A 21045-nucleotide genomic window follows, 5' to 3' on the forward strand; every position below is an offset into this window, starting at 1 on the left:
TGGTACCCAGTAACAATGAAAACCTCCATACATAGTCAGTGCAGACACAACCTTCCTTTCCCGAATATTTCCAATCTGTGGTTGACTAAACCAGCACATGTAAAGCACCAACAGTACTGGAAAGCTGGTCTGGGATCTGGAACGTCCTTTGCATCTATTCTTCCTGGCAGTCCCACCTTGACTATGAGACAGCGCTAAGCCCTGTGCAGGGGCTTCTGGCAAACCAGATGGTAAAACTGCAGAACTTGTACACACCAGATCCAAAGCAAAACATTTGTCAGTCAAAGACCTGGTTCACCACATGCTCGCCCCAGGTTTACCCCAGGGAGGAGGTAAAGCTGTGTCCCCGACACAGCTGGATCAGACTGTTTCACTGTTCTGGAGCTTACCATTGCCTTCCATGTGCCCACTGGCCTGATGACCACCCTCAGCCCTGACCACAGTTTCCTGTCTGTCAGAAAGGGTTCCCTGAGAGGAGAGGTAGCTCGGAACATCTGGAGGCACGATGGTTTCATCTGCAAGGAAACACAATGATGAAATAACAGGGCTGCCACAACAATAATATAGCTACGTATTCGCAGTCATGAGGCCACACAACAGTGGTCTGAAAGCTCTGCTCATTTAACCTCCTTTCCATCCTGTTGTAAAAATCACGGCAGTCAGACACCTGAGTCCACAAAGATGGGGGACCTAACAAAATCACAAGACTGAGAGCTTGGGAACAATCTGATTCATGACAACAGGCAGGGCTCGGTGCCTCTGAATCACCATGGAGACTAGAAACTGCAGGGCCCAGCAGGTGCTTGAATTTGAGAGTGTTCCCATTTCCTATTATGTCCTTCAGCATTAACATGTTGTCGGGGGCTCAAGGCCTCAATTCTACAGGCAGAATCCTATTCCTAAAGATTCTAGAAACCTAAGTTCCAGTCAAAAGCTCAAGCCTGGTGTCACCATGCCGGACTGCAGCCCTCACTACATCCACTGCCCCTGAACAGCCTGCACACTGCTGACCTGTGTTAGTGACGCTGTACTCCTCGCTCTTCTTCCTGGTCTGGTAGATGATGCACACCCACACCAGTGAGGTAAGGACGATGCTGCAGACCACAGCAATCGTGAAGATGCCTATGGTGGTCCCGTCCTTCCGGCAGCCGGGGGTGGGCAAAATGCTCAGCTGGCTATGTGCTCGCTCGGTGCCCAGGGGATTAGACATCTCACAGGTATACCGGCCTGCATCCTCCACTACCACATTCTGGACAACCAGCAGCTGGTTGCCTGGAGTGAAATGGTGCCGCTCGGTGAGGCTCAGTGGGCGACCTCCCTTCAGCCAGGTGATGCGCGGTGTGGGACTCCCAGTTGCTTTGCACTGGAGGGCCACCGTTTCCCCCACAGTTACCACACGGTCTTCCAGAGGCACTGCCAAGGACGGAGTTTCTGCAGGGAGGCAATGGAGATTGCACGGGTATTCATTCTATGGGTCTTCCTTGCTGGAGGTCTACTTGTTTTCCAGATAAGAGACAATCCCATATAGTAATGAAATGCCATCTGAGATCTTTTATTGGTGCTCCAAGCTTTTCGGAAGGCCAAACGTGACTAAATCCTTGCCATTCTAGGAACAACCTCAACAGAGCAAAGACCTAAAGCCTTACACCAAACTGTCCTAGTGTAGACCTGTGTGACTACTCCTGACCAAGACCACACCCACCCATCCCCCTTGAACAGAGGGAATTCTTACTAAGACAGACAGACAGCTGAGTACTGTCCAGACTGAATTCCTTGCTCACTGTCTTTTATGAGCCAGAACCGCTTGCTTAAAAGCAGCCCCAAATTTCAAACTAAGTAGAGTCTACCACACTTATTCCAGAAAGCAGATACCTGTAATACTTGAGTTTTACCCCCTCCCCACCCCAGCCCACCCCACCGTCCATAGCGAACCTAGGACGGTCAGGGTAGCGTTTGCTGAAACAGAGCCAGCCGAGTTCTGGGCAGTACAGCTATACACCCCCATGTCGTCGACTTTCACATCCGTGATGAAGAACACATCATCATCTGGCATGACATGCATCCGTCGCTCACGAGCTGCAGGGAAATCAGTGCCTCCATCCTTTTGCCACGCAATCTGGGGGTTAGGGTGGCCCGTGGCAGCACACTCGAGGCGGGCTGTGGTGCCAGTCCGGATGGCAATGTCATAGGGAGTTTTGGTGAATGACGGCAACACTGGAAAAAAAATCAGGTAAAACTATATGGGCTGGCTGCGTAAAAAAGCAGACTCCTGACAAATATCCCCACCTATGTCCAGGCCTCAGCTCATTGCTACTCCAGCCTTTCCAGGGGTACCCAGCTTCTCCCCATCCCAGGCGCAGCACTGCACCCACTACACTTAAAGCCTTCCTATTGCTGTAGGCTGGCGTTAACCACTCGAAGGTAAGGCTTCTGATGCAACAGTCTGCCTAAGCCTCCACGATAGTCACTATACAGGGTCCTCCAGAAGTCAGGGTCTGGGGCTGACCTGCTTTAATTAGCTGTCTGGAGAGAGCTGGGCAACAAGACATCCGCTATTACGGAAAGCCAAATGCCTTCACCATGGAGGAACCAATGGGCTGGCTCGCCTCTCTAGAGGAAACCCACTGTGATTGGGGCCTATAGGCCCCAACACATTATCAGCCACACCTAGGCCAAGATACACAGTTTACTAGCTTCTGTAGCTTTAGTATCAATGCGGACACAGTGGGCAGTATCCAGACTTGATGCCCAAGCCACTGTGGTGGAGAGTCTAACAGCCGCCTCAGTGTCCAGGAAACACCCAGGCCTCCTGAGGCAGGCCCAGGCAATCAATCTGCCAACTGTGGTAAAGACTTTTAAGAGGACGGAGGCAGTGCTTCAGGCCACCCTCAAGCCAATTCTTCATCAGCCTGGTGTGGAAGGCTCACCTAGTCATGCTGTCCTCACCTCCCAACATACCACATCAACAGTGGTCCAAAAGAAAGGCACCCAATGGGCTGTGTCACAGCCTCCCTGCACACTGGATCATGGAGCTAGGGGCTCAACCCACACCTAATCTCCAGAGCCTCTAGGGCACTGGTTCTCAACCTGTGGGTCTCGAACCCTTTTGCAAACCTCTATCTCCAAAAAATATTTACATTATGATTCATAACAGTAGCAAAATTACAGTTATAAAGTAGCAATGAAAATAATTTTATGGTTGGGGTCACCCCAACATGAAGAACTGAATTAAAGGGTCACACTTGTCTAGAGGGATGGGGACCGCCACTTGTCCCAAGCTGCCTTGCTCCCAGATATACCATCTACTCTAAGGGCAGAAGCTTCCTCCGGATCTAGGGATGCTTGGGGTCTGGAAACCACATGTCTTGGTTTGTAGAAGAAAATGAACAGAAAAAACACAAGGCTTAACTCCGCAATGTCACTTTACATAACTGGACTTTAAAAATCACCCACCCCAAACCAGAAAGAACGATTCAATCTGGACACCACAGCAGCTTGTATCTCCTACACCAGTGACAGACAGACAGACCATCAAGAGTGTCGCTTGAGGGACTCTGCCCGAGAAGCACAAGCTGCCACTTCCCTACCGTTCACGGTGAGCCTGGCCTTGTGTGAGTACGTGGAGCCGAAGTGGTTGGTGATGACACACTGGTAGCGGCCCTCGTGTCCGAATGTGACATGACGGAGGTGCAGGATAGTGGTGTACTCCATCACTTCGCCATCCTGTGCGCGGACATGTGCAAAGTTCTCCATGTCTGCGTTGGCCAGGACCTCATTGTCCTTCTTCCAGGCGAAGGTCATTGGGGAGCTGCTGCTGCTGGCTGCTGAGCACGTGAAACGGATGTCCTTGCCCACCACAGCCATGGTCGTCTCAGGCTGGGTGATGATCTGTGGCTTTGGAAAGTCATCTGGGGAGAGAACCAATCGTAAGGCACCCTGCTCTCTGTGTATGCCAGCTGCCAGTCGAGCTAAGCAGGAACTGCGTCAGTTCTGGTCACAGGGCCAGCACAGTTAGTTCCGCCAGACGCGGTGAGCGCTGGGCCATGCTCTCAGGCCTCCCTGCCTCTGCGGCTAGAAATAAGCCCATGATTCCTCAGCTCATCAAACCAGCCTAGCGTTTCCTTTCGGCAACTCTGCACACTTGGCCCGCTTTACATCTCCAGGCACTGTCAGTCATACTTGCAGACTAGTTCCCAAAGAACTGGGGTTCAATGCACTTGGAGTGTCAGGACTCAAACACATACTACTGTTCATACAGGTAAAATACCACAAAAATGGCAAAAATAATTTTTTCCAATTTGTGGAAAACCATGTGTTTAATAACAACCCATGGCTTTTTGATTCTAGAAAAAGGCCACACCTCAGTAAGGACAGTGAGAGTGCAGTGTTTTCATATATCCAGGTCTCATTCCATGTCCCCAGGTCTGTGACAAACTTGAAACCCAGAAGCTAGCAACCAGCAAGGGCCAGCTCCCTCAACGGCTCCACGAGAACCATCACATCTGGAGCAACTGGGAACTCTGACCTTGCAGGAGCACCCAGGGCAGAGGAAACCCTATTGCTGAGCAACTGATGAACTGGTCAAGCACCACTGTTTAAGCCACAGCTGTTCAGGGGACCACCCTAGCACTCGGGCAGCTGGTGAAGCAACTCTCAAAGGGAATCAGATGAAGAAGACACCAGTAATGGACAATGAAAACCTCCAACAGAGTCCTGGGAATTTAGAAGGCCACATGGGTCTCTCAAGCTATGCAAACACCCAGGGAAGGCTTGAAGGGTTTCTCATTTCTTTCCTGTGACTGGGCTGGGGGATCCACACAAACAGAAAATGATGGCAAACCCCAACACCTACAGGGATCCTAGGGAGGGGACGGGTGACAGGAAGGATGTTTGTGTCTAGTTGTCAGCTAATCACTAAAATAACCAAGCAGAAACCCAAGGGAGCTGTGTAGAGCACGCTTTACGGCCTAGGCCCAGGAGACAGCCCTAAACAAACAGGTAATAAATGGCAGCAACCAGCCCAGAAGGACAGCAAGCCGGGAACCTGATCCTCACACTGCTCATATGGTGTGATTTTTGTTGCCCACTTTTCAACAACAAAGGTAGCAAATACACAAATAAGAAAATGGCAGTCAGGAGAAACTATCTGAGGAGTCCTAGATTTGTATCTTACTATAAAGATAATCAAAGAACTAAGGGAACCATATATAATTAAGACCATAAATACCTTAACAAAGACATTATAAAAAGGAACCAAATATAGTTTTAAAGTAGAATAAGTGAATTTAAAAAAAATCACTTAAGAGGGGCTTGATAAACTGAGTTGGCAGAAGAATATGAACTTGAGACAGATCAATGGAGATTATCTACTCCATGAAACCAATAGAAAAAAGGAAGAAAAGAAAACTGAATAGATGGCAGAGGCCTATGCCACAACATCTAGAGGCACAGCAACATGAAGATTAACCAGACACTACCAGGACAAAGAAAGAAAGGTTTCAGAGAAACAGGCCCAAGCACACTCAATCTGATGGGAAAGATGCTGTGGGACGGTCTGTATGTCAAATTGCTCTGATGGTCAATAAATAAAACACTGGTGGCTAGTGCCAGCAGAGTAGGTGGACAAGGAGAGAGAGAATTCTGAAGTGGAAGCTGACGCGGAGAGACACTGCAGCGCCGCATGACAGCAGCATGTGAAGATGCCGTAAGCACCAGCACGTGCAAGTATAGATTTATGGAAATGACTAATTTAAGCTATAAGAACAGTTAGCAAGAAGCTGCACGGCCATACAGTTTGTATGCAATATAAGTCTCTGTTTTACTTGTTTTGAGTCTGTGGACTGCAGGTGACAAAGATTTGTCCTGACTGTGAGCAAAGCAGGAAAACTCAAGCTACAGAAAGATGCATCCCAGGTTCAGTGAACTACAAGTAGGGTATATTGGAGAGCTACATCCAGATGTACCATGAAAAAGATGCACCACAGTCAACCTGCCAAATGCCAGAACAGCCCAGGTCAACTCATCACATTAGAAAGGGCCTCCAAAACACCAGTAGCAGACGTCTCATCAGAAATCAGGGAGGCTGAAGACAGTACAAAGACATATCCAAAGTGCTTACATAAAAATTATCAACTAAATCCCCATAACCATCAAAAACACCTCCAAAGTTGAAGGAGTAATTTAAACGTTTCCAGATTTTTTTTTTTAAAGGGCAATATGAAGTAGGGAATTTCTTGCTTCTAGACCTTTGCTGCATATATTCTGAGTGTGTCTTTCAGACTAGATTCAAACACCAAAAAACAAACAAAACAAATCCAAACACTGTAAAGGAAATTACACCGGTATAAAATCAACACAGGCCAGTTAGCCCAGCACAACTGGTAATTGAAGCCCTAGTTCCCAGTGAGAGATCTGTCTCAAAAACACAAGGTGGAGAGGTCCTGAGGTTGACATCTGAGGTTGACCTCAGGCCTCCACACACATGCACACAACAGAAAAGCCTACAAACAAAACAAAAACCAACCAGAATATATTATATTAGCATGGTCATGGGATACAAAATCATTATCCAAACCAGTTGCATTTCCATATACAGCATTCCAGTTTCTATCACATTCAACTGCATCTGTTTCCATGTAAGAGTAACATTTTTACACTACAAGCTATAAAAGCAAGACTGAAAGAATAACAGAAAAAATATAGTCAATAAATGGCAGGCTGAGAAGTGGGAACACCATGTTTATGCATCAGGAAGACAACACAGTTAGGATGGCCATGCTCCCACATTAATCTAGAATCAGTAAAATGCCAAAATCCTAGTTTCTTTTATTAAAGAAATGTCCAAATTAATATCTTGTAGAGAAATGGTAAGGGACCCATGATGTCAAAATAATCTTGACAAAGAACAAAATATGGAGTTGCTGAAGTTCTATAATTCTTAGGAAAAAGCAAAGAAGTAAGGTATCATGACCTGTGTGACTCACTAGTTCTTAAAAATGACACTCAGCACAAACAACAGAGTGTGGAGAACTTGAGACTAGGAAATTGTAAGACTCTTTTGCTCTTCGGCTGTCAACAAAATTGATTTAAAAAACAAAACAAAAACAAAAAACCTCACAGAGCAGAACATGTTAGCAAACCCTATATGTCATCAGAGTCTGGGATACAAAAAAGCATTTCCAGCTAAGGAACAGAAAGACAAGACATGGGCAAATGATTTTAATGGCCAGCTTTCCAAAGAAGAGACATATTTATCCAGTAAGCACATGACAGTTCGCTCCCACTGTAACTAAGCCGTAGTGAAAACAAATGTCCAATTAGAATCCCCATACATTGTCCATGGGTATGTAGAATCATGAAGTCCCTTTGGAAAAACAGATTCAGCAATTCTATTCTAGGTATACCCAAGAAAACATACATAAAAACCTGACTGTGTGCAGCACATTATTCAAAAGATCCAAAGAGTACTCACAACCTAATGCCCAACTTCTGATGGATGAATACCTAAATTGTGTATCTGTACAACAGGAGGCCATAATGCCATTAAGTGAGTACATGTTAAGGAATTCTACACTGGGGCATAGCTCAGTGCTGGAATGCTTGCCTAGCATGCCTCAGGTCCTGAAGTCAAACCCCAGCACTATCAAAACAGAAGAACTGAGAACTCAGTTACAACTTGCCAGAAGGAGCAAGCTAAACTTTTGTATGGTCCTATTTATGTCAGCTGCCCATAAGAGACTGATCTGAGATACAGCTGGACTGGTGCCTTCAAAGGATCTGGGAATAGACTTGGGACATGGGCAGCTTAATAGCATGGGGATGGGGTTCTTTTAGAGACAATAAAAATGTAGAATGTAGAAGGTAAAGTTTTACAGTATGCAAAGTGTATTTCCTCTTAAAAGGTTTTATTTAGCTATATAGTTCACCCATGTAAACTATACAATTCAGTGGTTTTTTTAGTATCTCCACAAATAGTTGTCATCACCACCATAATCAATCTGAAACATTTTTATCACCTCAAACAGAGAAGACTCTGACCTTTTTAGCTCTTCCCCTTCTATCTCCACTGCTCCCCAGCCCAAAGTAACTGGTAACATGCTCTTCCTACCTCCACAGAGGTCCCTTATTCTAGGCATTCCATGTGACTTCATTCACTTGGCTGATCACTGTCAAAGCCTATCCATGCTGTGGGACGGACTGACTGACCTGATGTCCCCCTGGACAGCTACCCTGCCTACTGTCTACTCATGGGTGTCTGGGTAGCTCCAGCCTGCGCTGTTATAGGGAAGACTCGGCCAGCACTTGGTCAGAGCTGCTCCCATCCTTTTACATGTATTGCAAGGGTGGGCCCCGTAGCTCACAGTGTACTGTTTACATAGTGACGTTCCCTGTGCAGCACTGAAGGACTGGACCTCTCCATCGCCATCTCTACTGGCACTCACCTAACTTCATGATAACTTCCTTGCATGGGTAAGGTGTCTGTTTCTGTTTCTTAGAAAGAACACACAAGTGGGAGATACCAAGAAGAGTTTGAACCTCTGATTTCCTACCAAGGATTCTAGTGACTCTCAAATTCTCATGGGTGGTTACGAGGGGCTTGCTGTGATACCACGTGCGGCAAGGCCAGCAGCGAGGGATCAGGTATCGCCTGTCCTAAGTCCCGTGGGTGCATGCAAACAAAGACTGCCCTCCGGTAGGACAGATGGAGGAAGCCACAGACTACTTAACTTCAGGAAGCCCAAACAAGTTAATGGTGGTTGGCTCGATTAGCACTGGCCTTGTAAGTGGGCCTGCTTTTCTGTGACTAGGGGGCCTCTGCACAACCCTGGATTCTACCCAGGGAGTCAAAGCACCGAGAAGTCAGCAAACCTGTTTTGTGAACTAACGTGGTGGGAAGTAGAGGATGAGTAGATAAGAGGACACGTGTCTCGCCTCCAGCAGGCATAATTAAAAAGAAAAGGGGTTGAGCAAGTGGCCCTGGGACACCCATGCTGCTAGACAGGGTCATAATGAGCACTGTCCAGGAAGAGATCCTGAAGCTCCGTGAGGCCAGAGGGAACCACTGACAAGAGGCCTGTACACCCCACTCCTGCTCAGACCTGAAAAGACTTCACCTTCTTGGAGTCCATTTCGTTGGCTAGCCTATATGTCTGTTTCAGCCGTTCTGTGTTTCTGTGTTCTTTGTAATTCAACTTGGATCCTGACCACCCTGGTCAAAAAGATGGCGACAGCCATGTTCCAGCAGTCTGGAGGAAGAAAGCCTCTCACCAGTGCACATTTCAGTGGTCTGGACACACAGCAAGAGTGCAAGTCAACATCGAGGAATTATTTTTACTACAGTGGCTGTTCTCCTGAGACCCGTCCTTCCTGTGTTTAACCTCGAGTTCTTAGGGCAGGAAAGAAATCCACATTGAAACCCCATCCTCATGCACTGTGTGAACTCACAGCCAAACCCAGGCACCAGGACCCTTCTGAAAAGACTACAACTATCTCCCCGCAACCAATGATTTAGATTTGTAGCTGAACTTACTCCCTTCTAATTAAATACATGTACTCCAAGAACCACATAATGAGGCACCGTACAGTAAATACATGTGGTTTCCGTGGGAAATAAATTGCACCCAGCAGCTAATCTGTAACCATGGACTACATTAACTTGTGTCATAGGACTGAGTCTCACAATGAGAAGTTCCTTCTGGCCTCTCTGCCCTTTATCTACCAAACAAACAAACAAAATCAAATCTCAAAGATAATCTTACCACACACAAAACTGTCAGGCAGCACTGAGAAAATGCTCTGGCCCTTCAGAGACTCTGGATGGGCGCAGGTGGCTGTCACAAAGGCCTGTAGCATCCTGCCCACGAGCCATGGGGGTAGCCACTTGAGCTGGCAGTCACACAGGAAGCTCTCACTGCTGATGTGGCTGAAAGAGAAACAAGAGGTAGACACTTAACATGTGTCCATTAAGGGAGGGGGCTCCCTTATACAAAGAGCAAAACACTGCAACCAATCAGCTTAGAAGTCAGGACATCTAGCTATAAAGGGAATGCTTTTCCTCATGGCTTTCTCCAGTGATGAGGACCAGCTCATGCAATGTGGTCAGATTCAAATGGAGTACAGCTTCTGATAGAGTCGGAAGGGCAGAACCCAAGATGCTGTGTGTCTAACAAGCCCCCAAGAGATACTCAGAATGTCTGTCCAAAGACCACACTTGGAACAGCAGCACCTTGTGAGTTTACCCAAGCCCTAAGGGGTCAAAGCTCCTGTCACCCTGGGGATGCCTTCTAATTTGTTGTGATCATGAATGCATTCCACATGGGAACAGCACTGCCCATCACTGGCTCTCCACATTTCTGATAAACTGTATGGAACTTCCGAACTGAAGCAGACTTTAAATTCTGCAACAAATCCTAAGAAATCCTTTCCTATATGGCTGTTATCTTCTTATTTGGCAAAACTGTAAATGTTTGATTAACAAGCCCAAGCCTCACCAGCACACCTTCCTCTTGCCTGTGTTTACCATCACACCAGCACTACAGTGGAGGGCAGTGCTTTCGAGTTAACTGCTGCAGCCCAGCAGGCGTGAGAATGCTCAACTTTGGCTTTGTGAGGCTCCAACCAAAACAGAGAACATTTTCATTTTTCAGCACCTGAGGTTATACTTCCAAACAGAAATCAGAATGGCCATCTGAGCAGACGTTCCTTCTCCAAGAGTCACTCAGATAAGTCACCCAGAGTCTAGCTGCCTGCATCCTGAGAGACCTGGAGTCTTGAGTTTGAATGGCACTTGCCCACAGCCAAGGACAAGAAGAAAGTACATGTGTGGACTGCCCATCATGAACTGCCCGTGGTACATGGTGAGAAACAGGCGATTTCAAACACATCCTAGTCTCACACCAGCAGCTTTCTGTTTTCTCTCCCCCCCACACCCCGATCTAATCAACAGTGACATTCTGTATTTATAATAGTGTGGAGCTTGTCAACAGCACAGAGGGATGAACACAGCCCATGTTGACCACAGAGTAAAGCCTCCTCCTTCCTCCTGTTTTCAGATTCCCACCTTCAGCCTCTCCAAATCACTTTAGGAAGTAGTTTTCCAAAGACGCAACTGATTTCTCTCAAAGCATTCAAACAGGGATGCTTGCCCCTCTCACACCACAGTATCAGTATGAAGTTTTACATTTTCATTTGATGGGCAGGCTGTGTTCTGCGAGATCTCTAAGGGCTGTCCTGTTATGGAGCTACTGTGATAGCAGAAGGCCAGCAGCACTACCCACGAGAGAGTGACTAATTCATACACCACACAAGGAGGCAAGTGTCAGAATGAGCCCTGGGTAGTGGTGGGCTGGCTGTGGGAGGCCAGGTGAAGGACCAGAAGGAACTTCCCACTGTCAGGATCACGGCTCATCAAAAGATACTTCTGTGTGGTGGAGCACAACAGACAGGAAGAGGCCTAGAGAATAGGGCCAGTCCACTGCTCGAGACGGGACAGGGACGTATTTCAATTTATTTAAAGTTTAGTCATAAGAACAAATTGGGGAAAATAAATCTCACTTCAACCTTTGATCAGATGTATGTAGAAAGAATCAGGCTTTGTACCACATTCATTCAGTATATCTACTGGGTTCAGCACTAAGGTCATTAGTGAAGCCCACCCCAGGAAAGAGGCCAGGCTAGACCCAGCAAAGCATGGGCACTAGAAATGGGAAGGTCTTCCTAAATGATGAGTTTGAAGCTCAGAGAACACAGGGAGTGACTGGAGCCAGACACCAACCATGGCATCCCATAGTTAGAGGCGAAGGCTGGGCTGGTTGGGTGGTAGGACCATGAGCTGCCCCGGGCCCTATAGAGATAGTCCAGTCTTCTCTTCACTCAGGCAAAACTCCTCTGCCACCACTAATAGGCAGTATTTTCCATGGCTCCAACCAGCCCAGTTCTTCACTGGCTTACACTGTGCATTTTCATGATTCCAACTCAGAGTGTGTTTCTAATCTTGACTTGTGGAAATTTACCCAAAGGCTGACTAAGGGCACAGAATAACTTGCTGTGATCTGATGGAGAAGAAAATGACCAAGCAAAGTGAACCTCCTCCTCCAATCAGAGGACTAGGCCCAGGGCCAGCCATAGCTTGAGAACATGTAGCAGTTGATGGGAAACCAGGCAAGAGAGCAAGGCTGAGCCTCCAGAATTAGGCCATAGACACCTTGCTCACAGTCCAACAAACTCCTTCAGGAACCCCTCTCAAGTACAAAATCAAACCTGAAAGATTGAAACTGGTCTACTCAAAAAAGTGAGGATCCATTTAGAGAAGAGATTCTATTACGTATCAGAACAGCGCTTAGTAGACTGGCCTGCAGGCCTGATGTTTCTGTTGGTATGGATCTAGTGGCACAGAGCTGCACCCATGTGTCTGTGTGGTATTACTGTGTCTGCTGTCATAACTATCTGAGAGTCATGATTCAGCCCCTATGACCCCCAAAGTCCCAAATGTTTACTATGTCAGCATTTCAGAAAAAAAACTTGCCACCCCTATCCAGAGCTAAGCCCCATGAGGCACTTTTCTTTTAAAGATAACTTCCATCTAATCTATAAATGATCAGAGCTATCACGTAAAGTGAGCACAATACAATTACAAGCCTTGCTTAGTCTCAAAGTCTCCACTCATGTCAATCAGGCCATGGATTCCCGGGTACTCACAGCTCTTTAAGATTCTTCATCTTTGCAAAGGCATCAAACTGGACAGACCTGATTGCATTCTCTCCAAGGTTCCTGAAAGAGAACACAATAATTGGTGCACAGGAACTGTGGTACCTCTCAACTGTGGCTGAGTGAGGACACTCAGGGATCTGCCAGGCCAGCCCTGGTTTACAGATGACCCACAGGAGCTACCCACACCTATGTGCCAGATCCATTGGGAACGGCTCTCAGTTCTCTTGTTAATGCAAGCACACAGAATGACTTGGGGACCAAGCCAACCATAAGAGCTGGCTTGAAGCTAGGTAGAAATCTGAGAGAAAAAAAATTTACCCCACAGAACAAAGGCTAACCTTGATTCAAAGAAGAATAAAACTAAGAGCCAGGCACTAGAGGCATCCACCCCCAACAACAGTATAAACCTCTCAGGACTAGTGCTGCCTACTTCGTTCCAAGGTCCCTGAGGCAAGCATCCCAGTAGAAAAGCTCCTAGCACGTGCTAGGAATGGCTTAGCTGCTAAAGGGGGGGGGCGGGGGGGTGGTTGCCTGGCTTTGCCAAGAAAAAGTATCGTTATGTAAGGAGCAATAGCTCAGGGACTCTTCAAGGAGTCTGATAGAGGGTGATGTAGTCCAGCAGGTGGGAGGAAGGTTCAAATACCAACTGAGTTAATTAGGAGCACACCAGCAGCCTATACGCTCTGTGAGTGTTCCTGGCATGGGCAAAATAAAGGCCGAAGTGAAGCCAACTTCTAACAAGAAGGAAGCAGATGGTGTTTCCAAACAGCCTGTTTCTCGGCTTACAAAGAAGTGATTAAATTGCCAGCAGACTTCAGCAGCCATGTTTAGCAGGCCTGTGGGGCAGGTAGGCAGGCAGGGTCTGGCAGGATACTTACAGGTGTTCCAGGCCTTCCAGCCCTGAGAATGCTCTCTTAGCCACAGATTTGATCTTGTTTCCAAACAGAGTTCTGTAGTTTTCAAACATCCAGGCCCAGGGTAGACAGGAGTAGGGGACCGAGGAGCATTAGGACAAAGAAAACACACCATTAGGGCAGTGCTACCTGACAAGTGTCTAGAGAGGCGGATGCAGTGCTGACCTGTGTGGGGGTTACAGGGCTGCAGTACACAGGCCACCCCACTCCGAAATGAAATACCTCTAGCTTTATTACAATTTCATGCTGACGACAGGCTGGAATTGCATATTCCACTCAGTCTCAGGAGACCCCTTATAGTGTCAAGTGAAAATCGCCATAGCCATGCCATGCTGTCTGTCCTAGGACCACCCAGGGAGGTAGGAAGTTTGTCAGGGTGGTAGCCTTGCAGGAAAAACAGGCTGGTTACTGTTTTAGTGAGAAGTGAGTCAGAAGGCAGTGTAACTGGTACTAAAGTCTGCCATCCACCTCCATGAACTGCATTGTGGGCATAAAGGGTCACAACGACCAGAAGAGAACAGGAAGGTGGGCATCCATCCAGATGGCCTCATGGCTCTTTGTATTTGTCATGCACTATAGTGGCCAGGATGCAGCTGTCATGATCTTTACCCTGACCCTTAGGGCCTGGAGAAGAGGGCCTGTACTCCGGCTTCTTGAGCAAGAGCCCAGAATTTATATGAAGTAGACCAGAAGTTCATTAAATCCCAGGTAGTTGAGGTGTCACAGTCAGCTTTCCAGGTAACTAAAGTCTGTACCCTTAGGCTTTTGAGCATGGGACAGGACTTTGGCAGTTCTAATCCTGGCCTCAGCAGTGAATATTCAGTTTCATATACACAGAGTGTTCCTGTTCTGGGTACTGAGCTCAGAGCTCCCACCTGAGGGAGACCCTAGAGTGCACCAGACAATTACATACAGAGTTCCCTCCTTTATTATTGAGGACTCTGATGAGAGGCATCTCTTAGGACAGCCCAAAGTGATGCTTGTAATCAGCTCTGCCCTCAATCTTAATGTCTTCCAGAATTTTCTAACAGTCATCTTTAGCAGGCCAGATGCCTGGGAAGTGTCAAAATCCACAAGGCTAAGCAGCAGTGATTAAGTGGACAGAGGAGAAAGCTCCTGGACAAAACTAGTCTGGCTCAACTCTTCCCAAGAGAGAGGTATTTCTTGGTGAGGATTCCAGCAAGAACCAGGGATATGATCTGGACTAGAGGCTGGCCATCCTTCACCTATGGAAGACAGAGGCCACAGGGAGGACAAGTACCAGCCTGCTGCTGGAAGCTAATGAAAGATGACGTGATGCCTGGAAAGCCCAACTTGCACCATGGCCTAGCCATCACCCACCATGAGGCTTACATCCCAGAACAGGCCCAAACAGTGCAAGGAACACAGACAGAGGTGCCAGTTCACATGCTCCCAAGGGCATCCAAACCACACCAAGAGGCTTCTTTAGAAACAGATTCTTGCCCTGGGGGCCTGCAGTCAGTTCAGCCTTTAGGCAAAGCCTACTGTTTTCAGCCTTTGTAAGGTGAAGGGCAAACAGGCCAATGACCTCTCCACCTTCTCCTTCTCTCATGGGCAGTCTGTGTAGACACAAACACAATCTCATCCCGAAAACTCTTCCACAACTCAAAATCTGAAAGTCTTACTTTAAATAAACCAAATACCCAGAAACCCAGTGGCCATGTTCACTTTGGCTCCTTAGCCACAAAACTAGCAGCAATTAACAGCTCATGGGACACTGAACCCCAAGTGTGTCTGCGAGACTGCCAATTCCTGCACTTACTCAGATCCCCACAAGCCAGGGCACCATGTGCTCCGGGTCCCAGTAAAAACAAACTGAGCTGTTTAGTGGAATCTCCCATAAACTAGATCTAGGGAAAAGCTGTGCCTTATTTCATCCATTAAATATTAGTCACACTGACCTCTTTTACAGTGAGGGCAGCTGCTAGTTCTAATGGTGGCAACAGCAATAAAACAAATTCTCGATTACACAGTGCCAGTCACTCTGCTGATAGGCTGAATCAGGCCCTGACCTCTCTTAGCAGATACCTGGGGGTGATGTGGGTGTGGCTCTCAAGCTAGCAGTTAGTGATGGCTCCCTGGGCTGGAAGGTGCTCCAGGGAAGGGGTGGTTAGCCTGAACCCCCTAGTCAGGACTTAGATCAGACAGTGACCTCAGATGTCACTTCTTAAACCCTCTTACACATCCGGCCAGCCCAGCCAAAGGCTCCCAAAGGCCAGTTCACTGCTTGCTAAAGCAACCACAAAGGCACCTTAGTGTGTGCAGGGTGGAGGAACATGTCAAGGTAGGCCTTGTACTCATGTTCTTGGAAGAAGCCATGGCATGGACAAACCTTCCTCCTAATATGGAGTGCCCATCCAGAGGAGGCCAAGGTCCCACTTCTCTACACCCCACATATTTCCCTTCATGTGCACCTCCATAGAACCCCCTTCCCTCCTGAGCAGTGCCAGGGTGGAACTGGAGGTGACGGTGTGGTGCTCTGCTGCTTCTCCTACCCATCACTCGGGTTCTAATTAAGTACTTCTTCTATGAGGTCCAGAAACGCTCGCTCCCTCACAAGCAGCAGAACTCCAGAGCCACTCTGAAGCTTAGGCAAGAGAGTGGGTATACCAGTTCCACAGGCAGGTGCACAAACCTGAACCTGCCACCTGCAAGGTCTGGGGTCAGTCCCTTCACCTGACTCATCTGACCTCTAAGGGTTGCATCACAGAGCCTGTCCTCCCACACAGACATGAGCCTCCTGCAGCAACTAGCAAATTCTAGGAGGGCAGGGCAAAGACTCCCAAGGTTGAATTCAAATTCAAATAACGGCTGCTTTACTGGAGATCATAATTAACAGCAAAATACCAACAAGAGCCTCGAAACTATCAAGTTACCCAGAGATATTTCACACATTTTCTAGAAATTGAGGAAGGCAGCCACACCCTTCTGTGCAAAGGACAAAACATCCAGTGTTTTCGGACAGGCTGTGAACAGGACCAAGCCCAGCAGCCTAAGGAAGGACACCACACAGGACAGCACAAAGCCCGAGAGCAGCCTGTGAGCACTATGGAGCCCTCACGTCAGTCCTCGGCCTCTTCTCGGCACACAGCAGAAGGCCTCCTGCTGGCCTTTGTGGGCCCACGGAGACCCAAGGGAGCTGCAGGAATGCACCCCAGAGCTTGCAGAACTGCACACTCAGAAATACTCACAGTTTGCTGAGGTTGTCAAGCCCCAGGAAGGCACCACTGGTATCTTCGATTGTACCCGAGATCTCATTATGGTCCAGGTCCCTGAGAAGAAGACAGAGGACAAGTTCACCCTCCCTCTTGAGCTCTGGCTTCGTTCTTCACCATGGAGGGAGACCAGCCCCACACTGAGGCCTTCACTGGGAGGCCTAAAGCATCGAGTGTACCCCAGAGGGCCCAGCATTATGTACTGCCACGAGAAGTGTGGCTGGAGAAAACCCCTTTGCACACTCTGCAGTGTGACCTTGCTTCTGCCTCCAGTGAAGCCAGCACACCCATCAACTACTCTGGCTGGCTCCAGGGAGGGAAACAGTAGAGACTGCACCAGAAGAAGCCCAGGGTGTACCCCACTTCCACAAAGTGGACCTTTGGCCCAAATGACTCCTGTGGTTTCTGTCTACTCTTGTATTAACCACAGTTCTCTCTCGGGGCTCAAGCAGGACACTGAAAGGTATGTGGATGAAAGGGATGCCAACGGATGGGGCTCGGCCCTGGTGTCCTTCAGGCTGGCTCTAAGTCCGGGGCCGGCACCCTGCTCCTCAAGAGGCCTATGCAGGCCCAGACTCTGAGCCAGAGCAGACATCTGGGTGCTGAGTCAGTCTTGTGACCCACTTGCCAGGACAGGAAAAATAAAGCCACCTCCTCAGCCCCAGACTGCCTGGACAAGGTTAGTATTTCAGCTTCCTCCCTGAGCTTCCAAGAACGGGCCACAGTGCCCAGCAGCATACCACACCTGGCAGCCAGACCCTACTCTCCTCACATTTTGTTCTTTCCAGACCTTCACAGGGCCATGGTCTCTGCACATCCTTTTCCAGAATCCCTGCAGATATGGCTAAGAACAGAGAGGGATGCAGCTCTTGGCTCTGGGAAAAAGCTGGAAAGTCACCACCAGTGGGGAGTGGAGCTGGGATGTAAGTGCAAGACCTTGCTCTGACCTTCACTTTCCAGCACGAAGCTAAGAGAACATGCTGCTGGAAGGGACCTCCCTTCTCCTGGTCATCTTTAGACCGAGTACAGCAGGGGTCCAGGCTGTGGCTTTGTGTGCCTGTCTTCCTGCTCTGGGCCTTGCCTACCAAAGTCTCCCTCTTCTTTCTGGCCGGCTCAGCCTGAATGTTCCTGGCCTTTCTGTTCAGGCCTCTCAAGGGCTCGCAGACTGACCTCGGCTCGAATGGCTTGGCACTGGCTCTTGCACACTCGGGGCCAGCAGTGACTCACTCCTAAAGCCCACTCTGCCAGGTGTGAGCGTAGAGGCCTTGCTCCAGGCCCATGACAGGCGCGCTCTCCCAGTAGAAGACCATGTTGGAGAAGGCGGCAGCCGAAGCTGCTCCTTCTGTCTGTTGAGAACCCTATACCCTTCTGGGAGTTTTAGGCTCAGGGCTGCTAGGAATCTGCCTAATGTTTATCACTGAAAAGTTCTATGAAACGTCCCAGAAAAGCATCCTCAGCAACTTCTAGCAGCCCTCACCCAACTGGACACTTTAAAGGACATGACATTCTCACTTCCTCTGGGTTATACCACTCCCTAATGAGGCTCACACAAGGACACCAGACCTCATTTCCCTCTCTCGTGGATACCAGATCCACTAAGAGCTTCAAGTAGCAGGAAAGTGACCACAGCACTGACTTGGAGAAAAAAAAAAAAAAAAAAAAACACATAGGATCTAAACAGCAGAAGTCAGGGCTGGGGATGTGGCTTTTAGTGGAAGAGAGCACACTTATCATTCTCAAGGCCTCGGGGTTTGAGCTACAGCAACATGAGAAAAAATATCCTCCAAATTTACAGCCAGGCCCAGAGGCTCACACACCTGTAATCCTAGTGCTTGAGATGGGAAGATAGCCATAAGTTCAAGTCCAGCCTCAGTTATAGGAGCTTGAGACTAGCCTGGGCTACAGAGATCCTGCCTTAAAAAGCCAATGAACAAAACCACCACCCTCCCTGTTCAGAAAGAAAAATCATAAGAAGTTCCAGCCAGAAGACTGGAAAAGAAACCGAAGCACTGTCTGGATGCTGCTGCAGGCACCCTGTGTAGACATGCTTTTCCAGACCCCCCACCCCGTCCTGCCTCATGTGCTGAGAATTTCTGATAATAACAGTTTTTAAAGAGTTCTCATCCCTCTATCGGCACAATCCTGGGAAGAAAAGATTTTTCTGCTCAATGGTTATTTTTTTGTGAGTGATAATGAAAGTTCAAGTCCATGTTCCCACAGTATGCCAGCTTTGGGTCCAGTTCTGACTAGCAGCCAGCAAGAGGGGAATCTGAACAAAGCAGGCACTTTGTGGTCTGCTCTCCCACCTGGGTACCCTTCATTCTGTCACCCTCAAAAGCAAAATCCTTACAAGACCCGCAGACTCTTGAGTCCCTTGAAGGCTCCTTCAGCGATGTGGCTGATGGCGTTGTGGCTGAGGCGCAGGATACTGAGGCTGCTCAACTCGGCCAGGCTCTCCTCATCCAGCCTAGTGAGGTTGTTGAAGGACAGAATCCTGAGGAAGAGAAGAAGACAAATGTCACCACTGAGCTAAATGGATGCCCTCTTCTCTCAAGCAGTCACGCCACGACTGGCCTGACCTCACCAGGAAGGGGATACTGTTTTCAGGAACCCTGAGTAAAAGTGGCCATACAGAAAGAAACCCATCTTGTCAACATTCATCTAGTCTGATAACAATATGATTGTGCAAATCATGAAACCAGTGCCACGAAACTGAGGACTACTGCTTACACACTCTGTAGACACCTGTCATACAACCCAGACCTCAAGACTCCAGGCCCCTCCATTGCTGGTCTTGGTTCAGGCAATGAAAGACCCCTCTCGGCAGAGACTGACACAGTAAACAGAATCTGGAAGGGCTCTACACTGTGTAAGGAAGCCACAGCTACACTCCCTGTATCGGCCAGCAGAGGGCACCACGAGCCACTGCCTGGGACAGCCAAACCAGGACCTCCCATCTTAGCAGGATAAGAAGATCGTGACACAGAAGGCCTTGGTTGTAAAGACTACAGCAGTCAACAGGGATCAGGCCCCAAAGCATGCACTTTGCCTCTCTGTCAGAATCCAGCTCTTCCCAGCACTACTGCACAACACTGGGTTGATTATGTGACGTATTAGTTTATCTACAGTCAGAAAGTTAAGCCTGGACTGGTACAAAAAGAAGCAAACTGAATTAACTGAAGGTTAATGTGGTTTTAAAGGTGGCAGTGAATGCTATTCTGTCCCTCTTACAGAACTAAGTCATAGTGTCTATCAGTTGCTAAGATTGACAGGAGACCCAAATTACATCCTTGCCTGCAATTAAAGCTTTAGCTTAAAGGAAGGGCAAGAACTTGCTGGAAAGCAATCCTTCATCTGGCTGAGGCTTTCTAATATGGAGCAAATTACTAGGACTAGTCCAGTATACTCGAGAGATACTTCCCTTTCTCTAAAGGGCACAAGAGAGTGTCATATTGCCAGGCAGAAACAGGAGGAGGGGACTCAAGGGTCTGCCTAGTTTACCTTTCCATGCGGCCCCAACTCCAGGGGCTCAAACACTTTCTGGTGTATTCCAGAGGACTGTCCTTGCTTGGGAACTAGACTGAACACCTATAAGGCCCCTCCCTTCCCTACGACTCCTAGCTGCCAACAGAAAACCACAAATCCACAAATCAAGGGCTGGTCAATGGCACTCAGTACCATGGGCAGTGGTCAACAGCAGCTTCTCGAGGCAGCAGGAAGCCAAACCCAAAGAATGAACACTAGCTCTAAGTGCAATGAATACAGAGTACAGGGAGGGACTATGGCCTTTGACAAAAGACAGGGGCTAGCTAAACCCTGAACTCTGTGTAAGTGTGGGGTACGGAGAGACATGTACACTGAGGGCCACAGATAGCACCCAGAGTAGAGACGACCAGAGGAAAACACAGGCTGCGAGAGTCAGCATCAGGCTGAAGTGTCTCTAAAGATGCCACCTGGTGAAGTCAAAACACACAAGAGAGGCTGAGCAAGGTGTGGCATTCCTACCAATCACTTGCTTTGGTGGATCCATCTTTTCCTGTAGCCAAGCCTAGCCAAATAAAATAAAAAAAGAAAGAAAGATGGGAGGGAGGGAGGGAGGAAACCAACCTCCGGACCTCCCAGAATAAGCCTACTGGACTACAAGGCATCTATTAAACGGGAAGAATGACTAGACAGAGGGCAGGAAC

The 21045-nt window shown here is 48.2% G+C and overlaps 1 protein-coding gene across 1 annotated transcript in view; it reads right to left on the minus strand.

The window, feature by feature from the left end:
- Positions 1 to 21045, minus strand: part of Lrig1 (leucine rich repeats and immunoglobulin like domains 1) — a 105315-nt gene that overhangs the window by 3090 nt on the left and 81180 nt on the right. Inside the window, 9 exon segments of the mRNA XM_028855353.2 lie at positions 390 to 515; positions 1012 to 1431; positions 1933 to 2214; positions 3588 to 3908; positions 9759 to 9922; positions 12697 to 12768; positions 13587 to 13658; positions 16835 to 16915; positions 19209 to 19352. Coding sequence (XP_028711186.1) covers positions 390 to 515; positions 1012 to 1431; positions 1933 to 2214; positions 3588 to 3908; positions 9759 to 9922; positions 12697 to 12768; positions 13587 to 13658; positions 16835 to 16915; positions 19209 to 19352 — 1682 coding nt within the window.

The sequence above is a fragment of the Peromyscus leucopus genome, chromosome 3, assembly GCF_004664715.2.
Source record: "Peromyscus leucopus breed LL Stock chromosome 3, UCI_PerLeu_2.1, whole genome shotgun sequence".
NCBI lineage: Eukaryota > Metazoa > Chordata > Mammalia > Rodentia > Cricetidae > Peromyscus > Peromyscus leucopus.